The sequence below is a fragment of the Bubalus kerabau genome, chromosome 20 (assembly GCF_029407905.1).
Source record: "Bubalus kerabau isolate K-KA32 ecotype Philippines breed swamp buffalo chromosome 20, PCC_UOA_SB_1v2, whole genome shotgun sequence".
In the NCBI taxonomy this organism is placed as follows: Eukaryota; Metazoa; Chordata; class Mammalia; order Artiodactyla; family Bovidae; genus Bubalus; species Bubalus kerabau.
Window position 1 is genome coordinate 17265584 of NC_073643.1, and position 12216 is coordinate 17277799.

General features: G+C 43.7%; 1 protein-coding gene and 1 long non-coding RNA gene across 6 annotated transcripts in view; one reads left to right on the plus strand and one right to left on the minus strand.

Moving 5' to 3' along the window:
- Window positions 1-761: 761 nt before the first annotated feature.
- On the minus strand, window positions 762-8758 carry LOC129634765 (uncharacterized). Its single transcript, XR_008705891.1, has 2 exons — window positions 8424-8758; window positions 762-1169 (listed from the first exon to the last, which is right to left on the minus strand). It is a non-coding gene; the product is annotated as an uncharacterized LOC129634765 (long non-coding RNA).
- A 46-nt stretch (window positions 8759-8804) lies between these two features.
- The window catches only part of ABHD5 (abhydrolase domain containing 5, lysophosphatidic acid acyltransferase), a 44245-nt gene continuing 40833 nt past the window's right edge, over window positions 8805-12216 (plus strand). Inside the window, exon 1 of one of the 5 annotated variants that reach the window (XM_055557010.1) lies at window positions 8805-8958. In XM_055557010.1, coding sequence (XP_055412985.1) covers window positions 8912-8958 — 47 coding nt within the window. In that variant the 5' untranslated portion in view covers window positions 8805-8911. The other 4 variants (XM_055557012.1, XM_055557013.1, XM_055557011.1 and 1 more) reach the window with 4 other exon arrangements.

The window sequence follows — 12216 nt, forward strand, 5'->3', positions numbered from 1 at the left end:
ACTGAAAAGGAAAATCTAGGACTCCTCTATTGTAATTAAATGAAGAGGAAGGTGGAGAAAAGGGATACGATGAAAATTCTCTCCCCCAATCATTCTGACTTCAAATCTTCTGGGGCCAAAAGACATGACTATAAACTGAGTGCTAGCCCCTCTGGCTTCTTCTTTCCTCTGTTTCCTGCTCCAGCTGCAATGGCATTTGAGACTGAAATTAGACCATCACCTCTATCACTTCCTTCTCTATCCAACTTTGGGTTTCCTAAGAAGTCATGCAATTATTAGAAAGACCTTAGAAGAGGAGCTGGTACAAGCATGGGATTATTTCAACGGTTGCACCTATCTGACTCTGGATCACATGTTTTTGGGGGAGAACTGGCCTTGCTGTATGTCTGGATATTCATCCACACATCTGTCTTTCTGGTGTTGGAGACCACTACAAGCCATGGTGACAGAGGAGTGGACAGCATTGCACAACTCTCACTGTGCCTCGCTTGTGATCTTTCTCTTTATGTGTGCCTGGGCTACTCTTACCCCTCACACCTATCCTTTCCCTACTGCTCAGCTCACTTCCTCTTTGGCAGCAGTGTGTTGTGAGAGTAGACTTTCTGATTACAATTTTCCTGTTGTGATGGATTCCTGTAACAGTGGTGTGAAGACCATCAAGTTATAACCTTTTTGCCATTCTCAGGACCCAAGCCAAATGCCGTGCTTATCAGTATATCAGAATGAAAACGAGTGTCACAGTTTGGAATCTGCAGGAAGCAGTGTCCGAGACAGAGTTTAATGTTCAGGGTGTGCCCTCAAGATCACACTGGTGGGAAGGAGGGGAGAAAGTGGGATCTGGTGGAGGGAGAAGTTTGAGCTGTGACACAAGCTTGATAGCCGCAGCCACAAGGAGTTCTGGAGCAGAAATGACTCAGCAGAATTGTTCCACTTTGGGTGCAAATGGTTGGTCCTTTAATATCTCTCCTCCAGTCTTCATTAGCTGTGAGTCTTCCTGAGAAGGACATGCCTTTGATGAGGCGGCCCGCTGTAGCTGATGCGCTCCCAAAAGGACGGTAAGCTGGGAGCTGTTCCACTGAAACTCTCACCGCAGCTGGGGTAGTAAGTCCCTCCGCGAAGAGGGGTTTGAGCACCACATCTCCATGGGCACCACTACATATCTCTTAACCCTGAAAAATACTTATCATCATTCACACAGCAGATAGCCTTTATAAAGAGCATGACAGGCTACCTAGTATAAGTAGGTAGTATTAGCAAGTAGGTCACTTATATGTGGAATCTAAAGTGAACTTATTTACAAATCAGAAACAGATTCCCAAAGAAAACAAATTTATGGTTACTAACAGGGGAAGGGGTGCATAAGGGACAAATCAGGAGCTGGGATCAACAAAAAGAAACTACTATATATAAAAAATAGATAACCAACAAGGTCTAGCTGTAGAGCACAGGGAACTATATTCAATATCCTGTAATAAACAATATGGGAAAGAATATGAAAAAGAATATATATTCTGTTCACCAGAAACTAACACAACATTGTAACTATACTTCAATTTAAAAAAGAAAAAAATAGTTAAAGGAAAAAAAGAGACTACCAAGTAATACATTAAAAACCATTGGTTTAAAAAAAAAAAAAATTGGTGATTTCAACAAGTGGTGCTGGGACAACTGGATATCCATAGGAAACAAACGCAAAAACCGTTCACCCAAACTTCTCACTTTATACAAATATTAACTCAAAATGGATCATGGACTTAAATAAAACATGACGAAACCATATGACTTTTAGAAAAAGACAAAGGAGAAAATTTTAAAGATCATAGGTTAGGCAAATAATACTTAAACAACACCAAAAGAATAAGCCATAAAACAAATCAATACATTAGATTTCATTAAATTAAAAAAATGTTTTCTCTGCAAAAGCCCATGTGAAAAGGATAAGAAGACAAGCTGCATGTAGGAGAAAATTTTTGCAAACCACGTATCTGACAAAGGATTAACAGCTAGAGAATATTAAAAATTCTCAAAAGTCAAGTTAAAATGGGCAAAAGATACAAATGAATAGACATTTCATTGAAAAGAATATACATATGTGTATAAATAAGCATGTGAAAAGATGCTCAAAATCACTAGTTATCAGGGAAATGCAAATGAAAACCACAACGGGACATCATTACTGGTCTACTGGATAGCTAAAACCAAAAAAAACAGAACACCAAATATTGGTGAGGATGTGGAGAAAGTAAATCAATTACATTTTGTTGTTGGGAAAAGAAAATGGTACATCTAATCTGGAAAACAGTTAGCAGTTTCTTTTAAAAAAAAAGAAATATGCAACTATCATGTGACCAGCAATTACACTCCTGGGCATTTATTCCAGAAAAATGAAAACTTAGGTTTCTGCAAACATCTGCACACAAATGTCTATAGCAGCTTTATTTGTATAATAATATCAAAAAAAGAAAAAGAGAGAGAGAGAGAAAACAACCCAGATGTCTTTCAATACATGGCTGATTAAACTGTGGTGCATCCAACCATGGAAAACTACTCAGCTATAAAAAGAATTAACTATTATGTTCATTCAATGACAATTAAGAATTATCATAAGAATTGTCCAGGGAGTTATTCTATAAAAAAAAAAGTCAACATCAAAAGGTTACACATGGTATGATTCCATTTATATAGCTGAGGGTGGGTGGGTCTGGCCTTTCTCATGTGCACATGTGTGTGTTTGTGTGTGTGTCGTCACTTCAGTCGTGTCCAACTCTTTGCAACCCTATGGACTGTATAGCCCGCCAGGCTCCTCTGTCCATGGGATTCTTCGGGCAAGAATACTGGAGTGGGTTGCCATGCCCTCCAACAGGGGATCTTTCTGACTCAGGGATCAAACCCGCGTCTATTACGTCTCCTGCATTGGCAGGCATGTTCTTTGTTGTTGTTCAGTCGCTAAGTCAGAAAATAAAAATCTGTCTTTGTGACCCCAAGGACTGCAATACACCAGGCTTCCCTGTCCTTCACTATCTCCCAGAGTTTGCTCAAACTCATGTCCATTGAGTTGATGATGCTATCCAACCATCTCATCCTCTGTTGCCCACTTCTCCTGCCCTCAATTTTTCCCAGAATCAGGGTCTTTTCCAGTGAGTTGGCTCTTTGCATCAGGTAGCCAAAGTACTGGAGCTTCAGCATCAGTCCTTCCAATGAATATTCAGGATTGATCTGCATTAGGATCAGCTGGTCTGATCTCCTTGCAGTCCAAGGGACTTTCAAAAGTCTTCTCCAGCACCACAATTCAAAAGCATTGATTTTTCAGGGCTCAGACTTCTTTATGGTCCAATGCTCACATCTGTACATGACTACTGGAAAAACCATAGCTTTGACTATATGGACTTTTGCTGACAGTGTGATATTTCTGCTTTTAAATATGCTGTCTAGGTTTGTCATAGCCTTTCCTTCCAAGGAGCAAACGTCTTTTAATTTCATGGCTGCAGTTACCATCCACAGTGATTTTGGAACCCAAGAAAATAAAAATCTGTCACTGCTTCCACTTTTCCCCCATCTTTTTGCCATGAAGTGATGGGACCGGATGCCATAAGCTTAGTTTTTTGAATGTTGAGTTTTAAGCTAGCTTTTTTCACTTTCTCCTTTCACTCTCATCAAGAGGCTTTTTAGTTTCTTTTTGCTTTCTGCTTTAGAATGGGATCATCTTCATATCTGGAGTTGGTGATATTTCTCCTGGCAATCTTGATTCCAGCTCGTGACTCATTTGAAATGCCTGGCATTTCGCATGATGTATTCTGCACATAAGTTAAATAAGCAGGGTGACATTATACAGCCTTGACATACTCCTTTCCCAATTTTGAACCAGTTGGTTGTTCCATGTCTGGTTCTACCTGTTGCTTCTTGACCTGCATACAGGTTTCTCAGGAGACAGGTAAGGTGGTCTGGTATTTCCATCTCTTTGTAGTGATTCACAGTCAAGGGCTTTAGCGTAGTCAATGAAGCAGATGTTTTCCTGGAATTCCCTTGTTTTCTTTATGATCCAATGAATGTTGGCAATTTCATCTCTGGTTCCTCTGACTTTTCTAAACCCAGCTTGTACTGCTCAGTTCATGTACTGCTAAAGCCTATTTGAAGGATATTGAGCATAACCTTGCCAGTATGCGAAATGAGTGTAATTGTGCAGCAGTTTGAACGTTCTTTAGCACTGCCTTTCTTAAAGACTGGAATGAAAACTGATCTTTTCCCAATCCTGTAGCCACTGCTGAGTTTTATAAATTTGCTGACATACTGAGCACAGTACTTTAACAGCATCATCTTTTAGGATTTGAAATGGCTCAGCTGGAATTCTATAACCTCCACTAGCTTTGTCTGTAGTAATGCTTCATAAGGCCCACTTGACATCACACTCCAGGATGTCAGGCTCCAGGTTAGTGACCACACCATCGTGGTTAATCCAGGTTATTAAGACTTTTTAATATAGTTCTTCTGTGTATTCCTGACCTTTTCTTAATCTCTTCTGCTTCTGTTAGGTCCCTCCCATTTCTGTCCTTTATTGTGCCCATCCTTTTAGGAAATGTTCCCTCAATAGCTTCAATTTTCTTGAAGGGATTTCTAGTCTTTCCCATTCTATTGTTTTCCTCTATTTTTCTTTGCATTGTTCACTTAAGAAAGCCTTCTCATCCCTCCTTGCTATTTTTTGGAACTCTGCATTCAGTTAGGTATATCTTTCCCTTTCTACCTTGCCTTTCACTTCTCTTCTTTTCTCAGCTACTTGTACAGCCTCCTCAGATAACCACTTTGCTGTCTTCCTTTTTTTTTCCCTTTGGGATGGTTTTGGTCACCACCTCCTGTGCAACATTACAAACCTCTATTTATAGTTCTTCAGGTACTCTGTCTACCAGATCTGAAAGTGTGGAAGTGAAAGTTGCTCAGTCATGTCCAACTCTTTGTGACCCCCAGGAGCCTGCGTGGCTCCTCCTCCTGTCCATGGAATTCTCCAGGCCAGAATACTGGGGTGGGTAACCATTCCCTTCTCCAGGGGATCTTCCTAACTCAGAGATTGAACCCAGGTCTCCCGCATTGCAGACAGATTCTTTACCATCTGAACCACCAGGGAAGCCCCAGATACTGGAGTGGGTAGCCTATCCCTTCTCTAGCAGATCTTCCCAACCCAGGAATCAAACTGGGGTCTCCTGCATTACAGGCAGATTCTTTACCAGCTCAGCTACCAGGGAAGCTCCTGAGCTACCAGGGAAGCCAGATCTAATCCCTTAAATCTATCCATCATTTTCACTGTATAATCACAAGGGATTTGATTTAGGTCATCTCTGAATGGCCAAGCACTTTTCCCTACTTTCAATACGAGTCAGAATTTTGCAATAAGGAGCTCATGATCCGAACTACCGTCAGCTCCAGGTCTTGTTTTTGCTGACTCTATAGAGCTTATCCATCTTCAGTAGCAAAGAATATAATCAACATGATTTTGGTATTGACCATCTGGTGAGGTCCATGTGTAGAGTTGTCTCTAGTGTTATTGGAAGAGGGTGTTTGCTATGACCAGTATGTTCTCTTGACAAATCTCTGGTAACCTCTGCACACTTTATTTTGTACTCTAAGGCCAAACTTGCCTGTTACTCCAGGTATCTCCTGACTTCCTACTTTTGCATTCCAATCTTCTAAGATGAAAAGGACATCTTTTTTTTGGTGTCAGTTCTAGAAGGTCTTGTAAGTCGTCATAGAACTGGTCAACTTCAGCTTCTTCAGTATTAGTGGCACAGACTTGGATTACTGTGATGTTGAATGATTTGTCTTGGAAGCAAACCAAGGTCATTCTGTTGTTTTTGAGATTGCACCTAAGTATTGCATTTCAGATTCTTGTTGACTGTGAGGGCTACTCCATTTCTTCTAAGGGATTTTTGCCCACAGCAGTAGACATAATGGTCATCTGAATTAAATTTGCATATCCCCATCCATTTTAGTTCACTGATTCCTAAAATGTCGATGTTCACTCTTGCCATCTCCAGCTTAACAACATCCAATTTACCTCAATTCATGGACTTAATATTCCAGGTTCCTATGCAATATTTTTCCTACAGCATTGGACTTTACTTTCACCACCACACATATCCACAACTGAGCATCATTTCTGCTTTGGCCCAGACTCCTCATTCTTTCTGGAGCTATTAGTAATTGCCCATTGCTATTCCCCAGTAGCATATTGGAAACTTCTGACCTGAGGGGGGGTGGGCGCTCATGTTCTGGTGTCGTATCTTTTTGCCTTTCCATACTGTTCATGGGGTTCTCGTGGCAAGAAAACTGGAATGGTTTGCCATTCCCTCCTCCAGTGGACCACATTTCATCAGAACTCTTCACTGTGACTTGTCCGTCTTTGGTGACCCTGCGTGGCATGGCTCATAGCTTCATTGAGTTACGGAAGCTCCTTCACCACAACAAGGTTATGATCCATGAAGGGCTCTCCCAACATAATATCTGCTTAGTCAAAGTAACTGGTGAGAAGGTCACCAGAAAGAAGTGGATTTGGAAATAGGGCAACAGGTTGGCCTGGAACTCTTGTGGGATGAGCTCTCAGATCACCATCAAAGTACAGGGAGGTAATGATTGGAGAAGTTCTGGCCCAAGCATTGCCTGAGGTTGGTGTAGGAAGGACTGCCCAGCTATAGATTGCATCAACAGATTTTGTGCCTCCCAAGAAGACACAGTCCAGGAACTCCGGGGTGGTGTGGAATTAAAAATGGAGCAGCAGGATTCCTCCACTACAAGCAGCACCCAGAGGCCAGGTAGATGGCTAATTCCAGCTTGGATGTGTTGCCATGGTCACGGCCTGCTCCACCACCAGCAGAAGCAAGGTGATGCTACCCCCAGAGTGGGGGAAGATCACGAAATCCCACAGCTCTAGCACTGCTGTATCAGTTGCTGAATAGATTTAAGTATTGGATCAATGGTGATTTAATTTTTTTTTTACTGTGCAGCAGCCATAGGCATCTATGAGAGCAGGCTTCAGGTCCATAAAGTCTTGTGGGTGTACACTTGCCAGTTCAACTTTCTGAAGGTGCTGCAGGACTTGCTTTCATATTCTTAGGTTTGATACTGAACTCAGTACCACGGGACTGGGACTGTACTTCATGCAATAGAGTCCTCAATAACCAGTCTGGCCCTTACAGAAAGAGATGCCCTCTGTATAGATATGGTCTGATAGATGGAGATGTTAGAGAGTCAGTTTCTGCAAACACACTGCAAGTCTCTAGCAATACGCTGAATTCCTGGGACAGGGCTTTTATATGTTCTTCTCTTCCCTAACGTAGTTATCAATTGGATCAGATATAATAAAAATACTTATCAGTTATTGATATGCCCCAAAAGATAGTAAGTTGCCTTTTCCCCCCTCAATCACAGAGGACACCATCCCTATCCTCAAGGAGCTTCCAGTGTAGTTGGAAGAATATTCAATAATGTCCATTAAAAAGTCACAACAATTAGACAAGGCTGAGAATCTGAGTACCAGATGAGTGCCAGAAACTCTCTGGGCTGGGCGGCTTAGAGGAGAGAGAAAGAGGCTACAGAGAGAGTAGAATCAGGGAAGGAGAGCGAGGAACTGCATCTAAAATAAAGGGTAATATATTACAGTGTGTGCGCGATGCATGCTAAGTTGCTTCAGTCAGGTCCAGCTCTTTGTCACCCTATGGACTGTAGCCCGCCAGGCTCCCCTGTCCATGGGATTCTCCATGCAAGAATAGTGGGGTGGGTTGGCATCTCCTCCACCAGAGGATCCTCCTGACCCAGGGATCAAACCTGTGTCTCCTGGGTCTCCTGCATTGGCAGGTAGGTTCTTTACCACTAGGGCCACCTGGAAAGCCCAAAATATTAGAGTAGGTTCAATGAAGCGGGAGCCTTATTTCAATCCATTGTTTCTTAGTGCCTAGAAGAGAGTGGTGGGATGGCATCACAGACTCAATGGACATGAGTCTGAGCAAACTCCCAGAGATGGGTAAGGACAGGGAAGCCTGGAGTGCTGCAGTCCATGGGGTCGCAAAGGCTGAGACACCACTGAGTGACTGAACAAAACAACAAAGAACAGAGTGGGCACGTAGTGGGCAAATGGTAAATAGGAAAGAATGAGCAGTAGGCAGTGATAGCAATACAAACGCAGACAGTATCTGATGGCTAAAAGACTTGAAAGCAGGTCAAGAAATTTTGATATTTACATTCGTGATGTCCCCTCAAGAACTCTTAAGTATCTAAACGCTGACTCTTCTCACCCCTCCCTTGGGTACAGAGAGCGGGGATGGACGGGGGCTGCTGGTATTGGTCACTCCTGTAACTCCAGGGTCTGGACTAGTGCCCCGCATTATCAATGAATACCGACTGACTAAAAGGTCAGTCGCCCTCTCCCTCTGGCTACCCACCTGCGGGCAAGGGCCGGCCACAGGCCACTCCGCTCCTCCACCAAAGCATTTCCATTCGAGAATGCAACATTTACTGAATGCTAGCCGGGCTCTTTCTGGGCAAGTCGCGCCTCAGTCCCCAAGGTACTGCTAGGTACTAGTCCAGTGCCCAGCACCTGACACTCAAAATCAGCGGATGATGCATTAATACAGTCATTATTGAAGCTGGTTACCACCTAACGCTGCCGGACGAGTCTCACCGGATTCCTGCAGGTGGACGGTCCCGCCTAGCGCTCAGAGAAGCGCGCGTCAGACAAGATGACGCCTGCGTGGCTGGTGGGTGGGACGGCATGGCCCGGCACGCGCACGCGCGCTACCGCGCCGTCCTGTCCTGCAAGTGGGCGGGCGACGCATGCGCGGGCGGCGGCCTTAAGGCGGCCGCTGCCCCAAGCATCCCAGTCGGCCTGTCAGCCGGCTAGGAGGTACTGTCTGACAGTGGCGCGGCAGCCATGGCGGCAGAGGAGGATGGGGTGGACTCAGCGGACGCGAGCGAGAGGTCAGTCCAGCGGGGCCTGCGTCTGGCTCGGGCGCGCGGGCAGTGCTAAGGACTCTAACCTGCCCGGTCGTTCGGTTGTCCCTCCCCGGCGCGAATCCGCGCGGCGCGGGGAAGAGAAGCCTCTGGCCCCGCTCTGCCCTCAGCGGGCGCCCTTTCGGGTCTGAATGTGACCCTGGCTGCGCCAGGAGGCCGCTTGACCCCCACGCCGACGGGTCCCGCGGGGTCGTGTGAGCGGCTCCGCCGGGCGGCCGCGGGAGTGGCTGGCACCCAGCCCTGCTGAGGTCAGTTTTGCGGCAGAGACGGCTGCGGACCCCAGCCCTACCCCAGCTGGACCCACGGGCACTGAGCGGCGTCGCTGCACTTGACTCGAATCACGGGAAACGGCCGAGTCACTCTGTCCGCTTCCGAGCGCGGCTTCCGACCTCAGTTAAGCGCTGCGCTCGGCGCAGCCGGGAGCGAGGGTGAAAGTGCAGTCCGGCTGGGTGTCTCCGGAGCCTGAGGAAGGGGCGGCGCTTCCTCGGAACAGTGATGGACCGAGAGTCCAGGTTCACCCCAGAAGCCGCGGGTCGGAAGGGGCTGTCGGGGGGAGGCTGAACGCAGAGTAGGGGAAAGGGGCTGGGGGAGTGAGTCTAAGGCTTTAGTTTTCAGAAAATGTGTAATTTGCCCGATAGTTTACAGAAAGAAAGTTAACACGATATGGATAGCAAGTTCACTCAATGATCTTTCAAACAGAGATCTTCCTTTGCTTGCAAGTGTTCTGGTTTTACTGGAGAAATGTGTGTGTTTGCTCTTCAGAAGACACATGTGTAGAAACCTTTATGAAAGTGGGAGAAAGATGTCTAGTGGGAAGCTTTTCTAAAAAAATTTTATTCATTGAAGTACAAGTGATTTGCTATATTGTGTTCAGGTGTACATTAAAGTGATTCAGTGCAGGAAAAAACATATATATATATATATATATATATATATATTCTTTTCAGATTCTTTTCCATTATAGGTTATTACAAGGTATTGAAAATAGTTCCCTGTGCCGTACAGTAGGTTCTTGTTTATCTGTTTTATTTATAGTGGTGTGTATCTGTTAATCCTAAGCTCCTAATTTATCCCTCCTCCCTTTCCCTTTCGGTATTCATAAATTTGTATTCTATATTTGAATCTGTTTCTGTTTTGTAAATAAGTTCATTTTTATAATTTTTTTTTTTATTTCACATGTAAGGGATATCCTGTGATACCTGTCTTTGATTTTGTTCCGTTAGTATGGTGATCTCTAGGTCCATCCATGTTGCTGCAAATGACGATTTTTCATTCTTTTTTTAAGGTCAGTGTTCCCTTGTGTGTATGTGTGTGTATATATACACCACATTTTCTTTATTCATTCATCTGTTGATGGACATTTAGGTTACTTTCCTGTCTTCCAGGACTTATAAATAGTGCTACTGTGAATATTGAAGTGCATATATCTTTTGAAATTAGAGTTTTCATCTTTTCTAAATATATCCCCAAGAGTGGGATTGCTGGATCATATGTTGTTTTTAAGGAACCTCCATGCAGTTTTCCATAGTGGCTGCACCAGTTTACATTCCCATCAACAGTTAGGAGGGTTCCAATGAGAAACTTTTTGATATACAAATATATTGTTTATTTTATTGTTTTCTATCTGTAGTTTCGTGCACTTGGCAGTAGATGAAAAGCAGTTAATTAGTGGAAAAATTACATTGCTATGAACATTATTGTATTATTTCTCAAGGCCAGTCACTCAGATTGGAAAGTAAATAAACTTATATGCTAATCCCCCTATGTGTTTAATATTTTGACAACAGTTCTACTTCAGATCCTGGGAGAAGTTTGCGTTATGAAACATAACCTAAGTGATAGAGGATAATATAAAGTCCCATGATAGATGGGGTGTTTGGAAAGATGACAGAAGGGAAAAGTTGTGAAATACTAGAAACTAGGTTCTTCCCTTGACTTTTGTTTATATGAGTCACTCACTTCACTTCACAAGTCTGTTGTTTTGGTTTTTGATGAACTTACTTGTTGAGGAAAGGTGCCTAATGTCATGTGATCACAAGTAGGAACCTGTTAGCTTATCACCATCTAGTTCGTCACATTTTTGGCTCTGAGACTACTTTTATGGGGTCTCTTTGGCCTCCATGTTGTTGGGAGGCTTGTGAGTCCAGGGCACAACCAGGAAAGGAATTTGCAGTTTTGATTGACAGCAGGAGGTCCCTGTAGATAGACTGTAAACTATCCTTAGCAGCTGACCAGTCATAGGCCCTTGTTAGAGGCGGGCCTCTTTGGTGCTCTTGATGATACACTTGAGCAGTATCCAGTATATAAGCTGGTGTGGCCTTGTGAACTCTACTAATCAAGTACCTGCTTATGCTGGGTGTTCCATAATGTATTCATATTAAACCTTAAGGTTGAACTTATGTGCTAGGTATTACTGTACCCATTTTTCAGGTGCAACTGCAGCTGGGACTACAGCTGGCACTCCACCAGTGCGTAGTGGGAGTAGATAGGAGCTCCCTCGGTATCGGGATTTAGTCTAAGGAGCTTTCCCACATCTCTGCTTGCTTCTCACTGGGATTGGGCTTACTAGGATGTTTAGTTCTTATTTCCTTTGCTTCACTGATACTTTGTTATTTTTTTTTTTTTAATTGGTTAATCAGCAGTCCAACTGTCCCAAGAACAAAGTGGATTGTGAAAAAATTGAAGTCTTTGAATCAGGTTCCTTATTCTTAAGACATTTCAGGTTTAGATGGGGCAATGATATTAACAAAGGAAACAATTATAAAACAGTCATTTGAAGGCTTTTTGTTCTTCACTTGCTAAATCATGTCCAATTCTTTGCAGTCCTTTTAACTGTAGCCCCCCAGGTTCCTCTGTCCATGGAATTTCCCAGGCAGGAATACTGGAGTGAGTTGCCATTTCTTTCTCCAGGGGGTCTTCCGGACTCAGGGATCAAACCCACATATCCTGGTTTGCAGACGGATTCTTTACCACTGAGCCACACTGAGAAGCCACAAAGGCTTTTTGGATCATATGATTCTTATCCTTTCCTTCCTAGTGTAGACGGACATGCCTCGGAGCCATTTGGTTTTCAACATCTAATCCTTTTCAGTTGCAGTACAGTTGAGAAAGCAATACGTAACAAGAGTTAGATAGACATCTGTTAATTACTGCAAGGTTTGTCCCAGAGAATGTTTACGTATCAGTTGGGTTTAGAGGAAAGCTGTCATGGAATTGCCTGGTTGC